Consider the following 19,699-nt stretch of genomic DNA (forward strand, 5'->3'; position numbering starts at 1 on the left):
TGTGAAAATCTGCCTTTTGTAAAAGGCCAAATTTTGTTACCAATAATTAAAACTCAAATTTGAAATAGAACGTGGCATTCAATTTAACCTGCTTACTATTGTTCAATGACTTCTAATAATAACTGGTATAATAAGGGCGCCTGGGTGGCTCAGTGGTTTAAGCCACTAGTGGCCTTCGGCTCAGGTCATGATCTCAGGGTCCTGGGATCGAGTCCCACGTCGGGCTCTCTGCTCTGAAGGGAGCCTGCTTCCCTCTCACTCTCTCTGCCTGCCTCTCTGCCTACTTGTGATCTCTCTCTGTCAAAATAAATAAATAAAAAATCTTAAAAAAAAAAAAAAATAACTGGTATAATAAAGATAACTGTGGAAAGCAAAAATTCCTACTGTGGTTTAAAAAAGAAAATTCAAGCAATCTGAGGCAGCCTTGCCAACAGTCTGGAGAATCAGTCTGTTTAGCAAGTGGTGTATGTAAATAAATAATCAAAGATGCTACTAAAATACAACTTGGTAAACAGGCATTACCTATTTAATAAGTACAATATATACATAGAATTCTCTTGAAAAGCTTCACTTTATACAGAAACATATTTACAAAATGAACAGTGTAATCAAATTAAAGATTATCTGTACAATGCACACACACACACACACACATATGTGTGTGTGTGTGTGTATATATATATATATATATGGACTCTTGGAAGATAAACAAGTTTCATCATTGTAGTCAAAATGGACAGCCATATGCATTTTAAAAAAGGATTCCATCCCAGAAAATACATCTTTATTATACAATTATATTTTTCATTTATCTTCCTGAAAATTCTTGGTTTGGATACTTTTTTAGTTATTTTCTCTTGTTCAGAGCCTTGAAAAATTTCGGGTTTCTAGTGCCACCAACTGGTGTTTAAAAATTAACAATCTTAGTGTGAAAAAAAGATTGTTTTGTTTTAAAAAAAGGATATTGAAAAACAGCCTACTAGAGTCAACATTCATAAGGCAAATTTACCATACTGAGTAGCAACATGATAGATAAAAAATATTTTCACTACAGTAGCATATATAACATTTACAGTATTAATGGGTTTTAATGTTTTGGTTTCTTTCTACCAGTAAATCTTGGTCTAAATCTGTATGAAAAAAAATCTTTAGAAAATAACATACTGGTAAAACAAAGTTTAGGAATACACGCTAAAACACGATTAATCTCTGTGGGCATCAAGTAGGCACTAACAGTTTACTAAAATGGCAAAAATCAAATACCTTTTGACGGTCTTTGGATTTTTTTCTTTTTTCTTAAAGAATAATTAACCATCAAACTCTGACAGTTAGGGAATGCGTAGACCATCGTGAAAACAGCGATCTGCTCTCAGCATACCCCAGAGCAAGGATTCATTTCCCAGAGTGCATGCCACAGTGAGATTTCTGGGCCATCACCTGCACAAGTGGATTGACCTTCTTCCCCCAGCAGCTGGCTTCGAGCTACAGAGGCTCCAAGAGCTGCTCCTACTGCCTCCCCACCACTGTCACTAGACCACAGCGCCAGGAGGACAGCAACTGTTCTGATTTGCTCACCAAGAAAATCACAGTACCCGGATGCTGCCTGGCAATAGCAGGTTTTCAATACATGTGTTTTCTAAGTGAATAAATTACATGGTGGAAGCCTGATAGAACTTAATTCAAGATAAATCACTTTAAATGGTGAGGATGACAGAAAGTTAAAAAAGAAAGCAAAACACCAAAGTTCAAACCCATTTCTTTGCTCAAACCCACCATTTTCATTCCTTAACACTTAGCAGGCTGAAGTTTGAAGTGTATAGGAAAAAAGGGAGTCAGTAAGAATTCACTTCAAAATTAAAACCTAGAAAAGCATATAGAGAAGTACACACACAAAAAACAATTTCCTGCTCAAAGAAACCAAAACAGTGCTAACCAAAACAACCTCTGATGTGTACAACTAATAATGAACATATAAATTTTGCCCCAGATCTCAAGTTTATCCAGACCATTTTCCTCTTCCAGACACCCATTCTTCTCTCCATATATTCAGTATATTAAGAGAAGACCCTCTAAATCCTTACATTAGGAGCTTTTTATGAATTGGTATAAAGATCTGATATATGCACATCTTTGTACATTACTTTGCTCAGTTCTAATCCATACACAAAAAGATAAGGTAGAAACTGAAGAACAAAAGGAAAATAAAAGCATTTTCTTCAAAAATTTCCATAGCTTGAAAAATAACAGCAAGTCAGAATATTTTTTATAATAGCTTTCCTCTAAAATAGTGCTACCAATTGACTTCTCCAAATGAACGGTGGTGGCACAAATGTTAATATCAGAATGTTTCACTTTTGTATGTAATAAAATGTATTTATTTTTGAAAAGTGTGTAGACATAGGACATTAAAGATCTGATCCCTATTTGGTCTCCATTCACACATTTTTGTGTTTTGGAGGAATAAAACAAATATTGTAGTGTATGAACCTCTATCACAGAAGTTATGAAATTTAGTTATGTTGGCTACTCTAGTCTTTATGAATATCAGTGGGAAAATATCAGTAGAAAAATGGGAAGGTAATTCAAATTTTATTGCAATTACCCTCTTACTTTATTTTGATAAATTGTTGGTAAAAAGAACAAGACACCTTATGGTAAGACTAACACTTCTTACAGCTATTTTCAAAAGATGTTTTTGGACTTAGATCTTCATTCTGAAAAGATTTGGTTTTGAATGGCAAGACATAACTCGATATACAGAAAACATAAGATGTTGCATTGAATCCTTAGTAAAAATTTAGTAAATGACCGTTTTAAACAATGATTTAAAAAAAATGTTAAAACACATTAAAGGGTATTGCCACCATGAGCCCAACTTTTAGAGCCATACAATTCCTTAAAGGTTTTTAATCCATCATCCCAAAGCTTACTTCTCTTGAGAAAAAAAAGGATGCAAAAACCTAAAACAAAAGTGACAATTGGGGCAACATCTGCGTATTAGCCAAGGTATCCTGTTACAAAAATGATCTGAATATAATGAAATGTGAAAAACCACACTCAGAAATGATGGTAAGTGACAAATTACAAGAGGAAGAAACAAAATCCAATGATGTAGAAATACTGATACTATGACTGGCAACATTTAAGTGCACATCTTAAGTAATTATTGTAAAAATCCACTAGGATACACAAATTTGGCTCTAAAACTCCTTTGGTTACAGGGATATAATTATTTTATATTTTAAATAAATATACTGAAACACATACTTTGGGAACTGTAAGATCCCTCCATTGGAATATATAATTGTATCAACGGTAAAGAATGGTATTCAAATGAAATGATTAACAGAGCCATATGCTGGATTCTCTCAGGAACTGGTTCTTCATAAATATCTTAAACATTTATCTTTATACTTGATGTCACTAAAACTAAAATATTTCAGTTTCAAAAGAATTCATTATTCATCTTTCTGTTCTAATGACTAATTTCTTTCACATTTTAAAATACAACTGAAGTCCACAAATCTAAGTGAGCATGTTATTTAAAATCCTATTTTGTGTAACTGAAAAATAAAAAAACTCAACATTAACTCAAGCAATTTGAATCGGAAAAAAATGTACCCAGCACGGATAAAGAAACCTGACAGAGGCATGCAATGTCTGATCACTGCTAGCTACCAAGAGCTGGCTCTCCTATTAGCTTCCATGAAAATTAAGAGATTTAAGGATTCACTGGCATCCCTAAAATACAACCAAATGTTATCATGGAATGTAAAACAAAATTTTAATCACTTCAAGTTTTCTTCATGTTGGAGAAACAGCATTATTACTGAATAATTAACATGTGTCCTTTCATGCATAACTTTAAAAAGCTGAATCATTTTGACATCATATATTTTCAAAGGAAGAAATATGGAGACGGGGTTTTCAAAAGCCCTTGTAGTCCTATTCAGCACTTCGTAGGACTATCAGCGATTTCAGCTGTTCTGATTCAGTGACAGGCTGTCCCTATACAAACACAAATTCCATCAAAGCTTATTCTCTTACAGTATACACAGCAATGCATTCGTATTGTAAAAGGATACTTTTTTTATACAGATGAAGCAAAACAATTTTTTACTGGCTGACACACAAAGCAGGGAAAAGTTTCCAACAATACTGGGCAGTGGCACCTGTTCCTTATGTGGCTTTTGTCTGTTTAGTGACCAAGAGCTGTGTGTTAGGTTTTCTTCGTCCTCTGTTCTAGTTCACGCTGGTGTTTAATAAGACGTTCTATTTCTGTTCCAAGTGTTTGCAGATTTTCCTTTACCAATTAGAAAAAGGGGGAAAGAAAACAGAACAATTAAGTATCGTAAGTCTATGGATTCAGTTTGAACTGTTTTTGCTTAAATTTAGACACTGAAGGGGTGAGGATTACTTTTCAATGTTCTGTGGCATAAATCAGGAGCACAGCAGTTTTCAGTAATAAGACCTGTCCATTCTGTCATCTCTTTACCGAAGCTACGGCAAATTTTAGTGCACAGATTTGTTACTAGATTTACAACTTTATTTCTAACCATCAAGGCCCAAACAGCACAAATAGAATAGTCGGGTTGGGTAAAAGCTGCAAGAAGTCAAGCTAGAAAATACATTAGAAAATGAATGTCTTAATCTTAAAATAGAGTCTCAACAATCGATTATAACTAACTATACACATCAAAGGCCACCCACTGCAAAATAAACAACTGTCTAATAGCTAAGCTGCTTTTTGCTTTCTTCCTTTCCTTACTAGCTAAAGAAAAACACAAAAATTTTATCTCCAGGTAAAATGGCTACCTCGCATTACAGAACCAGTCCATTTATGGGCTGGCTCACACTAGGAGAGGCACCGTTATGCCATGCTTACCTACTGGCTGAAGTAAATGTGAAATATAGATACCTTCAGAGTAATATTTTTTAGTAACATATCCTCCAGAACAGCCTGTAATTTTCTGTTGATCTCCAAAGAGAGGTCCAGGGTTAATCCACTATCCGCTGGATGGGATGTATATAAGGATGCCATAATTCCACCCCGTCTACTTAAATGGACTTTGTTAAAATCAGATGCCTCTGAAGAAAGTGTGCCTGATTCTTCCCGTAAAATGTAGCTCTGAATTATTCTGCAAAATAAAATGAACTGTCAGTTATATACTTGCAGAATTAAAAACATTAAAATTTACAAGAGTCAACTAATCATAAGCATGAAGATGATTAGCATAAAACAAGTACCTATTAGGTTAATAACAGTAATGTTAGAAAATAATTTTTCTTATTCACATGGTATCTTTTTTTTTTTTAAGATTTTATTTGAGACAGTGTGTGCCCATAAGCAGAGGGGAGGGGCAGAGGGAGAGGAAGAAGCAGACTCCCTGGTGTGCAGGGAGCCCCACTCAGGGCTCTATCTCAGGACTCTAGGATCATGACCTGAGCTGAAGGCAGGCACTGAACTGACTGAGCCACCTAGGTGCTCCCAGATGATGTCTTAATCTCATTTTGTTCAACATAGTATTTACATTAAAGATATACAATCATTGATTTTCTAGTTCTTTCCTTATTACTTTACTCAAAATATTTTTTAAAAATTTAAAGATTAAAAAAAAAATTTAAAGATTTTATTTATTTGACAGAGAGAGCACAAGCAGGGGGGAGCTGCAGGCAGAGGGAGAGGGAGAAGCAGGCTCCCCACAGAGCATGGAGCCTGAAGCGGGGCAGATCCCAGGACCACCATCCCAGCCAAGAGGAAACACCCAACCGACTGAGCCACCCAGGTGCTCCGAAGCAAAATATTTTTGAGTAATTTCTTTATTGCTCCATTTGTTAATATTTTCTACTTTCTTGTTACTAAACTTAGAACTTCATTCATTTTCCTAGACTTATTTATTTTGAGATGCATGCACATGCATGTGTGTGCGAGCAGGCGATGTAGGGGAGGGTGAGGCGGCACAGGGCTCAATCTCAGGACACTAAGATCATGACCTGAGCTGAAATCACCAGTCAGACACTTAATTGACTGAGCCACCCAGGCACCCCCTCTTTTTCTTTTAAAAGTCATGGGCCAACTTTTCTTTAAGCCTAAAATTATTTCAAAATACAAATTATGGGCAAAAAGTTGCAATATATAAAAAATACCTCTTAAAAGAATACGGTATTTGTAAAAGGAATTTTGCACAGCAATTTTGTTTTGCTTGTTTTTTTCTTTTTACCAGGTGAGGAAAGAAGTCCAAGGTCCAGAGAGCCCAGCTCTCAGGAGGGAAGAACAGCTATTGGAGGGATGAGGAAGAAAGGTTACAGGCCACAGGGTCTGGATGGAGAACTCGCAGGTGAGATGAACAAAAAAACCAGGTCAGAGGCCAGTTAGCAGGGGGACAAAACAGAAAACAAAACTGCATGAAAATGCATCTTATAAATGTAACTGAGGAGAAGTAAGGTTTCATGCATGGTACCAGAACAAAGAACAGTAGAACAAATTAAACCTGTACGGGACACACCGCACAGCAGATTCCAGGCTGTGCTGACCAGGCATCCCGCCCACCCCACTGCAGGCCAGTACCATCCCGCTCAGGGGCCAGGACGCCCTAGGTCCAGAAGATCACCATTCAAAAGGCCAGTTATTAGCTTGAGGCCCCTGGTGCCCAACTACTGGGAGCTTGAGAATCCAGCTTTTGACTTTAGGTCACACTCCCTGGTCCCAGCTGGGTCCAAATCCCCAGCTCTTGGTCTGTCACCTACTGGATTAATGGCAACTCTGGAACATTTAATGACTTGACCTGAACACCACCAGTTAATTTATTTGTCCCTGAGTTTTAAGAAATCAATGCAATTTTCTTAAGTCACAGGCACAGAATCTTGTACTTGCCAGGTGCCCAAGAAATCACCCACTATGTCCTACCCAACAGGAGAGATAATCCACAACCCCATATCTTAGAGCCACAGTCATGAAAATCAAAAGCTAAACCAATGCTTTTATTAAAGCCAAAGTTATCTTAGTATCCTAAAAAAAAAAAAAAGATTGGCGCGCCTGGGTGGCTTACTCAGTTAACTGTCTGGCTTCGACTCAGGTCATCATCTCAGGGTTCTGGGATTGACTCCCGCATAAGGCTCCCTGCTCAGCAGGGAGCCTGCCTTTCCCTCTCCCATGGCCCCTGCTTGTGTTCCTTCTCTCTAATAAATAAATAAATAAACAAATCTTAAAAACAAAAACAAAACTAAGATCTATTGAACTATAGATCACCTTAAAGACCTGTGTTTTCTTTCATCTCTGTATTCCCAAAACCTAGAACATAGTAAGTGAACAATAACAGACTAGGAACTGAATGACTAAAATTTAGAATTATTTTTTGAAAGACTGGCTCTTGATATGATTAATTTTGAAAATAGCAAATTTACCATATAAGTAATGGTATTTCAAACACAGATTGTGTTAAAATAATACATACTTAGTTTTTTTCCTAATTTCTTCCACCAATTGTTTGATATGATCCTCCATAAATTCTATCTTTTCATTTTTCCGGGCATGTGCTTTTTGCAGCCTAACGATCCTCTCAATCAACATGGCCTTGTCCACTTCTGGGAAGTTATCCACAGCTACTGATGACCCAGTATTTTCTGGAGAGCGATCTTCTGCACTGCTTCGAGCATTGAGGGACCCTGAAGAAAAAAAAAATCAGTTTAGATATTGTACTCAGTCTAGAGTCATCTGCTAATGTCATATACTATTTCTTCTAGTATAACCTGCAAATATGTGATCTAACAGAGTCGGGCACAGAACACAAGTCATACCTGGCCTGAGTTCTTATTTCTGAATAAATGAATGACAGAAGTACCAAAAGGGCCTATTATGTCTCTCAGCAACAGGATGAGGAAGCAGCAAAAGAAAGAAGAAACTCAAGCAAAAGAATAACAAGTCTGAAGTGAAACTGAGAGCCAAAGACGGACAGAGAAGACAGAACACAGCCAGCGGGTTAAGTTCTGAAACTAGTCTCCCTAGGTTCGAATCCCACTCCTCTACTTTCTAGCTATGTGACACTGGACAAGTTATTTAACTCTCTGTGTCTTGGTCACTTCATCTTAAAATGGGAATATTATTATTTACCTCCTAAGATTATTAATGTGAAGTGCTTAGAACAGTGCATATAAGTAAGCACTCAGTAAATGTTAACTATTACTTTTATCAACATTAGTTGAGAAAAATTTCTGATCCTCTTTATCCTACAAACATTAAGTCTTTTTTCAAATCCATTTTGTAGATTTAAGACAGTGATATACCCTATCCAACGTCACACACTAATAAATGACAGACCTGGGTCCTACACACTTCTGTGAAGCTTCAACCCATGTTCTTTCTACTATGCGATTTTCCCACTACTCTAACAGTTGATGTTTCCCCCCTAGTGTGCAACTCCTGGGAGAAAGTGTAGTGTCACGGCATGCAAGGACTCCAGAGTCTGAGAGTTCTGTCATTGTGGATTTGGGGCAAGTCATGGAACCATTCTGAACCTTCGTCTCCTCATCACTAACATGCAAACTCTAACACCTCACAGGACTATTCTGTAGAGTAAATAATATGTTTAAAGTGCTTGGCATGATTCCTGGCATTCCAAAATGACAAATACACTGATATTTTGCTAATTACCATTTCCACAATGATATGAATCATAATTTTATGGACTCCATTCATTTTCACTTCAGAGCACAGACATATCTACCATGGGAAAAGCCAAAAGATGTAAACATACATGTATATATAAAAAATCTTGATCTATAATGATCATCTCCTTAGTTTTCAGGTGTTAAAAAGTAATACAAAAGGGGTGCCTGGGTGGCTCAGTCCTTAAGCATCGGCTCAGGTCACGATCCCAGGGTCCTGGGATGGAGACCCACATCGGGCTTCCTGCTCAGTGGGGAGCCTGCTTCTCCGTCTCCCACTCCCTCTGCTTGTATTCCCTTCCTCGCTGTGTCTCTATCAAATAAATAAAATCTTAAAAAAAAAATACAAAAGTAAAAAAAGAGACCATATTATAACAAATCTCTCTATATGGATGGATACAAATTTAAATTTAAAAAATGGAAAAGGAAATTGTCACAAAGAATTTTAAAGAAGCAGCGGGTAAGAAAAGAGGAGGTAGGTACACAGATCATCTAGAACCCCATGACAAATATGAAACCCCGGATAATGATGAGAACTTATTTAACTAGAAATAATACTTTTTATAACTCAAAATGGAAAAAAAAAAGCATATCAACACTTTCTAACACAAAAAAATGCTACTTCTTTTTACAATCAGTCACTAGATAACAACTGAAACCAGAAGTTTTTTACCTGATGAACTAGAACGACTCCCCATGCTGCTGACTTCTTTATCATAGCTTCCATTCTCCACCTGATCTAATTTCCTTCGTGCTACAGAAAAAAGAAACAAATTATTGTGATAATTATGACCATTTGCCCCACCATTTCTGATTTTAATTGCTAAAATCATTCAGGCAAAAATGGCTTAAACACAAGAGAAATTTGTGGAATACATACTTTAGACAGAAGGTTATAGGGGTCATTCATATAAAATGATATTTAGAAATGTACAGGTCAAATACAAAATACACAGAAACACTATGATGACATCACTTAGGCACAGCAATCTAATGTTCAGAGTCCTGATGGATTTAAATGATCTCTATGATACCAGAAATTTCCCTTCAATTATAGCTATAAAAACAAACTGAACCCTTACGGCAAACATCTGAATATATTCATATTAAGTAAATGCTAAATCTCTTAATATTTCACCCTATTTTAACACAAAGTAGTGAGATAGTAGAGATTAGGAAGTTAGAATACATATCTTAGGCATCTTTGTATCCAAGCACATAGCACAGTTTAAATTTTTAAATGAAAGAAATCTGGGTTCTAGTCCCAGCTGTTAATCCTTGTGTTCGGGTCATTCATAATCTGTCTGGGTCTCAGTTTCCTCTGAGATAAAGTAGGTTAGGGCTCAACAATCTCCAAGGTAGAGGTTGATAAGGTGGGTGCAGGTACCCAAAGTGCTGCACAAAACAACTCAGTGCATGTGTGGGGAGAAAGTATTGAACTTCCACTTCCACTTGCATTTCATCTGATCTTTGAAAAGATTGTTTTTTTAATTTTTATTACATTTATTTATTTATTTTTAAATTTTATTTATTTGACAGAGAGAGAGATCACAAGTAGGCAGAGAGGTAGGCAGAGAGAGGAGGAAGCAGAGCAGAGAGCCCGACGCGGGGCTCAATCCCAGGACCCTGAGATCATGACCTGAGCTGAAGGCAGCGGCTTAATCCACTGAGCCACCCAGGCGCCCCTTTATTACATTTATTTTAATCAGATTCTATTTTTCATGTTTTTTTAAGGTAGAGTGATACATTTAAAATTTATAAATAAATATCTATAAATCTGAGAACAAATGCTTAAATACTTTTTACAGATTGAAGTATGTGATCAAAAAAGTTTAGACACTACTGCCCTCAAGTATAATCCCAACTTTCACATTTTGGGATTTTGTGAATAAATGTCCTTTAAAGATGATTACGTTATAAACTATTCATGGAACTCTAAGAGGTTTAATGATTTGGTTTATAAACATTAATACATTAAGAACATACAGCACTAATCAGTGTGGTAAGAACCTGGTATAAAATAGATTTTTTCTATAAGTCCTTAATGACTAAATGATGCAACATTACGGTCCAAGTATTCGAGAGTATTATACCTTGCTGGAGTTGTTTGGTAAGATCTTTGACACTGGAGGCATGTTTACGTCTTTGGGTTACTAATTCATCTTTCAGTTCTTCGACCTGGGTACTCAATGCTTTAACCTCTGTTTGTCTACAGGTGAGTTCTGCTTGCAGAGTCTGGACCTCCTCTTTTCGCAGTTCTTCTTCTTTTGACAATCTACTTTCCTAAATATTAAATAAGATCAAACAAAAAACACCAATTTTAAAACCTGTTTGTTTCCATTACCACTCCTAGTTCAGAACCTGAAAATAGGATGGTAGATTCTTTCAGAATTGCTCTTTACCAGGTTTTGTTTCCCAAACTCCTCAAATTCCTTATATAGAAATGCAGGGGGCATATTAACACATCTGCCACTTTATACATGCAAAACAGTCTATGTCAGAGGTCTCTATTTTGGACTAACATCTCAAATTATTTTCATGAGTAACTTGAAGATACTCTGATAATTCAGAAATATTAAACTGTTTTAAACTATAAAAATATAGAAATTTGAAATACTTTAAAAAATATATAGTAATTCCAGGGGTGCCTATGTGGCTCAATCAGTTGAATGTCCAATTCTTGATTTGGCTCAGGTCACGATCTCGGGGTCATGAGATCGAGCTGTGTGTCAGGCTCTGTACTCAGCGGGAGTCTGCCTGAGATTCTTTCCCTCTGCCCCTCCCCTCTCACATGCACTCTCTCTAAAATAAATGAATAAATCTTTTTTTATACACACACACATATGTAGTAATTCCAGTTACTAAAGACAAAAACCATGGTTTTCTATTTTCAAAAGTGAAACACTTTTTCATAAGCATTTTAAGGAGGTATTTTGTTGTAAATTATATAAATAGGAGGGAAAAAGGACACTCTAAATAAGTTGGAAGGAAAAACTGACACTTCTCACAGCATTTGAAATTACCAGAAAATCAGACCAATTTAAAAAAAAAAAGAGCTCAACTTAACTACCGTTGGTTATGCTAACAGGAAAATTTAATTTGTGCTTCTTGTAAGTTGCTTTAAAAGTTAAGTGTAAATGTATACTTACCAAATTAGTATTTGTCTGTTTCATTTGTTCACATTGACTTTGTAACTGACTTTCACTATAGGAAAGCTTATCGAATTGTGACTGCAAAGAATTGGATTCAGATTGGAGTTGTGCATTCTTACTAGTGAGCTTTTCTGTAAATAGTAGCAACTCAGATTCTCTTTTCCTACTGCCTTCGATGTCTTTTTGTAGGTCATTAATCAAAGAATTAAGACTTTCCACTTCTTCCTTCAAATTTTCAATTTCTTGTTTACCTCTAAAAAACAAAGTTTATACTTAAGAAAAAATAAACTACTAAAAGACATTACATTAATGGTTTGGGATTTCCATCTAATAAAATACTTTATAAAGATACTTTCATTCATCCAAATTATTTATTTGGATTTGTAGGACTACCTAATAATATATGCTAGAACCTAAGAGCTGCGAGTATAAGTCGGACTGACATGGGCCCTGCTTTCAAAGGGCTTTCAGTCAAGTAAGGAAATTACACAGGTGATAAAACATTTTTGAAGATGAAAGCACAGAGTGGGTTGCCTAAACTAGTTATAAGCGATGTTTAAATTAATAAAGTAGGGACTAGCAAACTTCTCCTGTAAAAGGCCCAGACAGTAAACAATTTAAGTTTCTACAGCATATCGTCTTTGCGGCAAGCGTTCAACCCTGCTGCTGCAGTGTGAAAGCAGCCACAGATAATTCATGAAGGAATGAGAGTAGCTGTGTTCCAAAAAAAAATTATTTACAAAAAAAGGCAGTGGGCTGGATTTGGCTCATGGGCCACAGTTTGCTACTTCCTGATCTGAAGAAAAAGTAGGAGTGAGCGGAACAACAAAATATGTTCCAGGTAGAAGAAACAGGATGTGCTAGATCTAGGAGGGAACGAGAATGACTTTCTTGTTGGCACTAACAAACACATGTTCCATGCTGATGAGGATTAGGATGACACTATATTCCCAGCACTTAGCACAGCACATGCTCACAGAAGACAACCAATCCACATTTGTAAACAACTACTGCTGAAACCCAAGAGTGCAAAAAGGGAAGGCACAGAGGGAGAAGCAAGTCACTGATGCTCTTTCAAAATCATGCCGTGGCATCTGAACTTACTGGACAGTCCTTGAGGCAATGGGAAAGCACTGAAAGGTTTTAAGATTTCTTTTTTAAAAAGATTATGCTGGGGCACCTGGGTGGCTCAGTGGGTTAAAGCCTCTGCCTTTGGCTCAGGTCATGATCCCAGGGTCAGCGGGGAGTCTGCTTCCCCATCTCTCTGCCTGCCTCTCTGCCTCCTTGTGATCTCTGTCAAATAAATAAATAAAGTCTTTTAAAAAAAGATTATGCTAACTGCAGTGTAGGGAATGGTTCACAAGGGAAGCAAAAAACAACAACAAAAAAAAAACCAAAACAAAAACCTCAACAAAACCTTAGAAGCTGTGGTAGTTTTCCAGATGAAAGGACAATGGCAGCAGCGGTGGGGGTGTGAAAAATAAATGAACTTGAAAGATACTGAAGAGTTAGCACCAATACTACTCTGTGACTGGTTAGATGTATGAGGGGAAGGAGAGGAGAACCAAGGAGGATGTGCAGGTTCCTGGGCTGGAAAAGCATGTGGATACTACACTCATCACTCATCTTAGGAACCTCAGAGTAGTGTATTTACGGGTGGGACGGATGAATCAGTTTGGGACATGTTAAAGTCTGCAGTGCTTTTGACACCTGTATGTCTGGGGGCTGAGCCAAAAGGGCTGAAGATAATGACATCAAGATCCTGTAGCACACTACAGGAATGGTTAGGACCACTCAGGGTATGATAAAATAGTAACAAAATAGGTATATGACAAAGAGAAGGCTGCCAAGGAGACTGAGAAAAGGAGTGGCCAGAAAGTGGGGAGGAACACCAGGAAAACATGATATGAAGCCAAACGAACAGACAATGTTAAGAAAGATAATGGGCTTAATGGTTTTAATAGTGAAAAATTCAAGCAAGGCTTAGTCCAAGAAGCATCTGCTAGATTTGAGGAGGCATTAGCAGTTTTTAATGGGATCTTGGGTAGAAGCTAGGCTGAAGTGAAGGGGGAAAGAGAGACAAAGGAAGTGAAAGCATGGAAGAGGAGTACAGATTCTACAACGATGTTTGGCTCTGAAGGACAGAAAAAAGTGGGGGAACATCACAGTAGTTCTGACATTTCTAACAACAAAATGTAGAAAAACAAAAAGTAGAGAGAAGTAAGAGATAAAGAATAAAGAAGAAGTAATCTAGGAAGACCCCGAGAAGGCAAAAGAGCTTGGGATCCACAGAAGTAGAGAGAGCAGTTCCGCTCACAAGGAACAGGAACATTTATTCCATAACAACAGAAGAGAAAGAAGAATGGTTGCAGATGCCAGTTCATAAAACAGACAGAAGGAGGTTGTATGAACAGTTCCCTGCAGCTCCTACTTCTCCTGCGAAGTAATAAAGAGGTAACCTCCTGCCAAGAGTAAATACTGAGGAGAGGGAGACCAGAAGTGTGAACAACGAAGGAAGGTCTGGAATAGATGCTTCAAGGTGGGGGAGAGGCTGTGATTAGAAAATACGGTAGGATTAGAGGTCATTTAACATTTCCAGTTGAGGTTGCTAACCATGGATTTATCGCAGCACCAACCTGGATATTGTGAGGATTTTTAGCCATACTGAGCAGCAGCCATTGGTACGATATGAAAAAGAAGGTATTTGGATTCAGGCTGAATCCAGGCTCTGCCAGGTGATGTCATGAGTAGAGTTTGGCTAAATGGCTCTATAAGAAGCCAAGGAATAACATCAGCTCCTGATCTAGCGCTACAATACACACAAAGATATACATATACATATATATCTACCTTTGTTTTAGAAATTGCTACTTCCAATATTTAGTGAATATAAACTTTGATTTTTAGAAGCCATAATAGGAACTTTAAAGATAACCCAAAAAGTTCAAATGAAAACAGGAATTTAAAATTTTTTTTTTTAGGAATTTTAAATTTTTTAGCTAGTAAAATTATAAAATTATTCTTGTTTAATGTAATAATTACATTTAATAACAGAATCTTGAGATAGCATTAAAAAGCCTATTGATTAGCATAAAACACAAGTTGCTTGGTTTATACCTTTGATGCTGCTCCTGTATCTGATCCACAATTTTCACTTTGTCCAATAAATTCTGAATTTCAGCTTTTTGGCGATTAATAATTTCCTTATATTTGGATAACTCATCTTCTGTTCTTAATCGTTCATCTTCTAGACATTTCACCTATCAATATCATAACCAAAGTAGACTATCAACAGTATTTTCTTGTTCCTTAATTACTTTATTAAGTATTTATAAATACTTGATTTATTATTACTTAATCACTTTATTAGTGATTATATATTAATAATCCAAGCTAGGGGCTCCTGGGTGGCTCAGTAAGTTAAGTATCAGACTCTTGATTTTGGCTCTGGTCCTGATCTCAGGGTTGTGAGACTGAGCCTCACATCGGTTTCCATACTGTGTGAGCAGCTTGCTTAAGATTCTTTCCTCTTCTTTCCCTCTACCCCTCCCCCACCACTCACATGCTTGTGCACTCGTTCTTGCTCTTGCTTAAAAAAAACAAAACAAGGGGCGCCTGGGTGGCTCAGTGGGTTAAGCCGCTGCCTTCAGCTCGGGTCATGATCTCAGGTCCTGGGATCGAGTCCCGCATTGGGCTCTCTTCTCAGCAGGGAGCCTGCTTCCCTCTCTCTCTCTGCCTGCCTCTCTATCTACCTGTGATCTCTCTCTGTCAAATAAGTAAATAAAATCTTTAAAAACAAAACAAAACAAAAAACAACTAAGCTAAATTCTGGGACAGGATTAATTAATGTGAAGAAAACGTAATGGGACGTTAACAGTCCTGGGGTTCAGTCTCTGATTTCTTGTGATTTAGTCACAGGAGTTTTAACATGTCACATTATTTTTGCTGAATCTCCATATCCTCACCTGAAAACAAGATATACCTTCCCCATCTACCTCAAAGAACTGGCACAGAGAACAAATGGAAGGCACATGAAGGATACTCTGAAAATTATTAAATGATGGCAAATTCAAGGTGGAAACTTAAAAGCCTATTTCTAAAGAAATGAATGATATACAATGATATTTCACATTCATATTAAAAGGAATATTATTTTTACAATGAACACTATACTAGAGATTGTTAGAAATTAAAACTGTACAAGACTATACAGGAGAAATATAAAGTCTATTATTTTTTGTCACATAACATTTCTAAAGTCCAACTACTTCACCAATTAATTTGCTGGAAGACTGCCTTGCATTAGGGGCCCAGGATAAGTGACAGAAACAGCAAATGTGCTACAAAACAGGAATGTCTGGCAAATACTTCAAAGGGCCCAAAGTGGAAGACATTTTCATTTCAACAAAGAGTCCATTTTACTGTTAGGAATTTGGTATTCTACTCCTCTGAGTTCTTTCTTTCAGCATGAAAGTGTTTCCCCAACACTTAAAAAATCAGAAGGAATCTAAAATTAAAGATATTTACCCTTCCTCTGAAATCAAGACTAGAGATTTCCTTACCTTTGTTCTCAGTGTTCGTAGTTCATCCATACCCTCCTTAAATGTCCTCTTCAGATCTTCCAGTTCTTTTATTTTGGCATGATGCATCTTTTAAAAAGTTTAAAAGAAACCACAAGTCATTATGTACTAAACCAGACCTAAAATTTATTGACTATTCCTTTGAAAAGGCCTTCAAAGTGGGTGACACCACTCATTCTTTCTCTCCCTCTGTATTTATTGCCCAATTCAGAGTATGAAAAGAACAAAGCCACTCACCTCTAGCTGGTCGGATTTTTCTTGCATTTGTTTTTCAAGTTCTCCTTTTGTGACTCTAAGCTTGGCATCAAGCTCATTGGATTTAATTTCTTCTGACTCCTAATGGGAAGGAAATGAAAATGTGGGACTGGATTTTTAAAGTTTTACACTTTGGAAAGTGAAGGCGTTCGCAGTTAAGTTTACAAACTGTGAAATGTATACCTTTGGTATTTAAAAATTACTAGTCCTCAAAGATTTTAAATATGTCAATTCTTCATGAACAAGAATAGCACCTAAGATACGTAACATAATACGGAATGGGTTTTAGGTTACACATTTCCTTGTATTCTTCATTCTGCTGATATATTCTATATTATTTGGTTAAAAACTTCTCTAATAAGATCTCTAGTTAAGCTGCAAGTACTTTACCACAGGAAATAACCTACCATTTATTTAACTGCCCTACCAAATCCATTCCACACTTCAAATATTACAGATACAAAACATTAATGAAGCAAGAGTACTGACATTTGGTGCAATTTTGTTACTAATCTATTTGAAAAGTTAAGCATACCTGATATGTTTTTATCATATCCTGACAATTTTTTCTTATCTGATCAGCTTCTTCCTTTGCTTGAGTTAGCTTTGTTGTTGTTTCTTTGAGTTTATCTTTGGTTTCCTGCATTGAGAAAAAGATAGTGTGAGATAAGAAAAGATACATATTGGTCTCTACCCCAGTCCCTTACACAAAGTTCCTAAACCCCTTGTCATTTCCTAAGTTGTAAGAACACTAAGAGCATCTCTCATTGCAGTACTGGTTTTTACCTCTGTTCCTGACACAGGGTTCTTGACAACCTTGTGATTTCCTGGGTGACAAGAGTGTCTTTTGTTCTAATGAGGCGCCTGTGGGTAGGCTCCTGCATGCAGGCTGGTCACCAGAAAGACCAACTCATGATTAGCAGTCTGGAATCCAGCTCCCGAAGGAGCTGATGACTGATCATTGATCATTCCTTCATAATGAACCCTCCATAAAATCCCAAAGTATGGGGTTCGGAGAGCTTCCAGGCTGTCAAGTACAACCACGTTGAGAGCGTGATGTGCCCAACTCCACAGGGACAGAAGCTCCTACGCTTGGGACCCTCCCAGACCTTGCTCTATACATAGCTCTTCATTTGGTTGTTCATCTATATCCTTTATCATAGCCTTTAATAACATGATAAATATAAATGCTTCCCTGAGTTCTTTAAGCAAGTCTTCAAACCCAAGGAGGGGGGTCACTAGAACTTCTGTTCTGTGGCTGGCATCTGAAGTATGAGCGTGGCAGGGGCCTGGGGGGACCTTCTTGTACGAATGAGCCTTAATCTGTGGGATCCAATGCTATCTCCAGGTGGATGTGTCAGAGTCAAGTGAAACTGTAGGATAGCCAGGTGGTATTGCAGAGAATTCCTTGTGGTGGGGGAAAACCTCCACTTGACTGGTGATCAGAAGTGTCAGAAGTGAAGTATTCTGTGTAAAAGTAAACGAGATTCACAGGGAAGAAACACCCGGTAGGGAGAACTGGGTTCTTCCCTACACTGGAGAAGGAAAACAGTCTGTCCTTCATAGACAGTGACAAGGTTGGGCCCAGTAAAGTGACGATGATAAGAACAAGGACCAGAGTAGTCCTGGCACTGCCACTGAAGGGTTGGATAGTATTCTAGAAATAACACTTAATGCTTCTGACAAAAAACTGAAGTGGATTGTGCAGTTAACTGATAGCCATTAAGTTAAATTGGATAGTTTTCAGTAAATCACTAGAAGTAATTAAGCTGGTAAGACAAGAGGAACAAAGTGTGAATAGCTCTTCCATAAAGCCATGTGTGAGTGGTAACAGCTCACACATAAAATATAATTCTTTGCTTTATGGCCATGGTACCTACTCGAAACTTTTTTTTTTTTTTTTTTTTTTTTTTTTTTTTTTGTGATAGAGAGGGAACACAAGCAGGGGGAGTGGGAGAGGGAGAGGCAGGCTTCTCGCTGACCATGTAGCCCCATGCGGGGCTCAGTCCCAGGACTCTGGGATCATGATCTGAGCCAAAGGTAGATGGTTAACAACTGAGCCACCCACGCACCCTATTCAAAACCGTCTTATAGGTCCATGCTGCAATTTGGTTTCTGTTCCTAACCACTCCCCTAAAATGGCAAATCTGAAGGTTTTGTAGGGATTACTTTCTCATCAAGTTCAATTACTCTCTCTTGTTTTCTATTCTTGACTTACTTGCTGCAGTTCTGACCACTCCTGACTCTCTGGATAGCCTTCCTCTGTTTCTATCAAGACCACGTACTACTGTTTTTCCCCTTTCCATTTTTGTCTTTTCTGCCTCAACTGGCTTTCTTATTCCTGTGGCAATTTTCCAGGTAAAGCCCCGCTCTACAGCTCTTTTTCCACAGTTCTTCAGATCACTCCCCAGTCCCATGTCCTGGGCTGTCATATGGATTTGAAATGAGGGTTTAGGTACCACCTCCTAGTAGTTGCCCTTCAGAAAGCTGCTATACTGCCTTCCACGGACAGAGTCCAGGGCAGTCCTGGATCAGAATAACTGATACTCTGTTCTGCAGCTTACATGTTTCCCCCACTGAGGACACAGCTCTGGACAGCATCTAGCTTAGCACTTGCCACATATTCATTGTTCATGTGGTATTTGCCGACTCTATGAAGGAATCACTAATATAAGCCTTTGGTCTAGGGAGGCTGGTCTTCCTAAACATCAATACTCATCTCCCATTTTTCTTTTTCTCTTAATGTTCCTCCACTTGGAATGTTTCTCTTCATCTTTTGAACTATCTAAATTGCATCCATATTCACACACTACTTCTTTTATGTCATTTTTTGATAAGTCTATCATACAATTAAGTGCTTCCAGTTGTGTGTGTGTGTTTTTTTTTTCTTAAGATTGCATTTATGTGTGAGAGAGAGAGTTTATGCAAACGAGCAGGGGGAGTGGGAGAGGGAGAAGCAGATGCCCTGCTGAGCAGGGATCCTAACGTGGGGCTCAATCATAGGACCGTGAGATCATGACCTGGGCCGAAGGCAACTGCTTAACGACT

At 37.6% G+C, this 19,699-nt stretch overlaps 1 protein-coding gene across 1 annotated transcript in view; it reads right to left on the bottom strand.

Annotated features, from left to right (window-relative positions):
* Window positions 1–382: 382 nt before the first annotated feature.
* CCDC186 (coiled-coil domain containing 186) overlaps window positions 383–19,699 on the bottom strand; it is a 51,762-nt gene continuing 32,445 nt past the window's right edge. Inside the window, exons 7-16 of the mRNA XM_046027256.1 lie at window positions 17,187–17,291; window positions 16,634–16,732; window positions 16,379–16,465; window positions 14,934–15,076; window positions 11,814–12,069; window positions 10,758–10,947; window positions 9,338–9,418; window positions 7,455–7,665; window positions 4,919–5,138; window positions 383–4,303 (exon numbers count right to left, since the gene is read on the bottom strand). Of these exons, the coding sequence (XP_045883212.1) occupies window positions 4,220–4,303; window positions 4,919–5,138; window positions 7,455–7,665; window positions 9,338–9,418; window positions 10,758–10,947; window positions 11,814–12,069; window positions 14,934–15,076; window positions 16,379–16,465; window positions 16,634–16,732; window positions 17,187–17,291 (1,476 nt within the window). The 3' untranslated portion in view covers window positions 383–4,219. The remainder of the gene's footprint in view (window positions 4,304–4,918; window positions 5,139–7,454; window positions 7,666–9,337; window positions 9,419–10,757; window positions 10,948–11,813; window positions 12,070–14,933; window positions 15,077–16,378; window positions 16,466–16,633; window positions 16,733–17,186; window positions 17,292–19,699) is intronic.

The sequence above is a fragment of the Meles meles genome, chromosome 13, assembly GCF_922984935.1.
Source record: "Meles meles chromosome 13, mMelMel3.1 paternal haplotype, whole genome shotgun sequence".
Classification (NCBI taxonomy): domain Eukaryota; kingdom Metazoa; phylum Chordata; class Mammalia; order Carnivora; family Mustelidae; genus Meles; species Meles meles.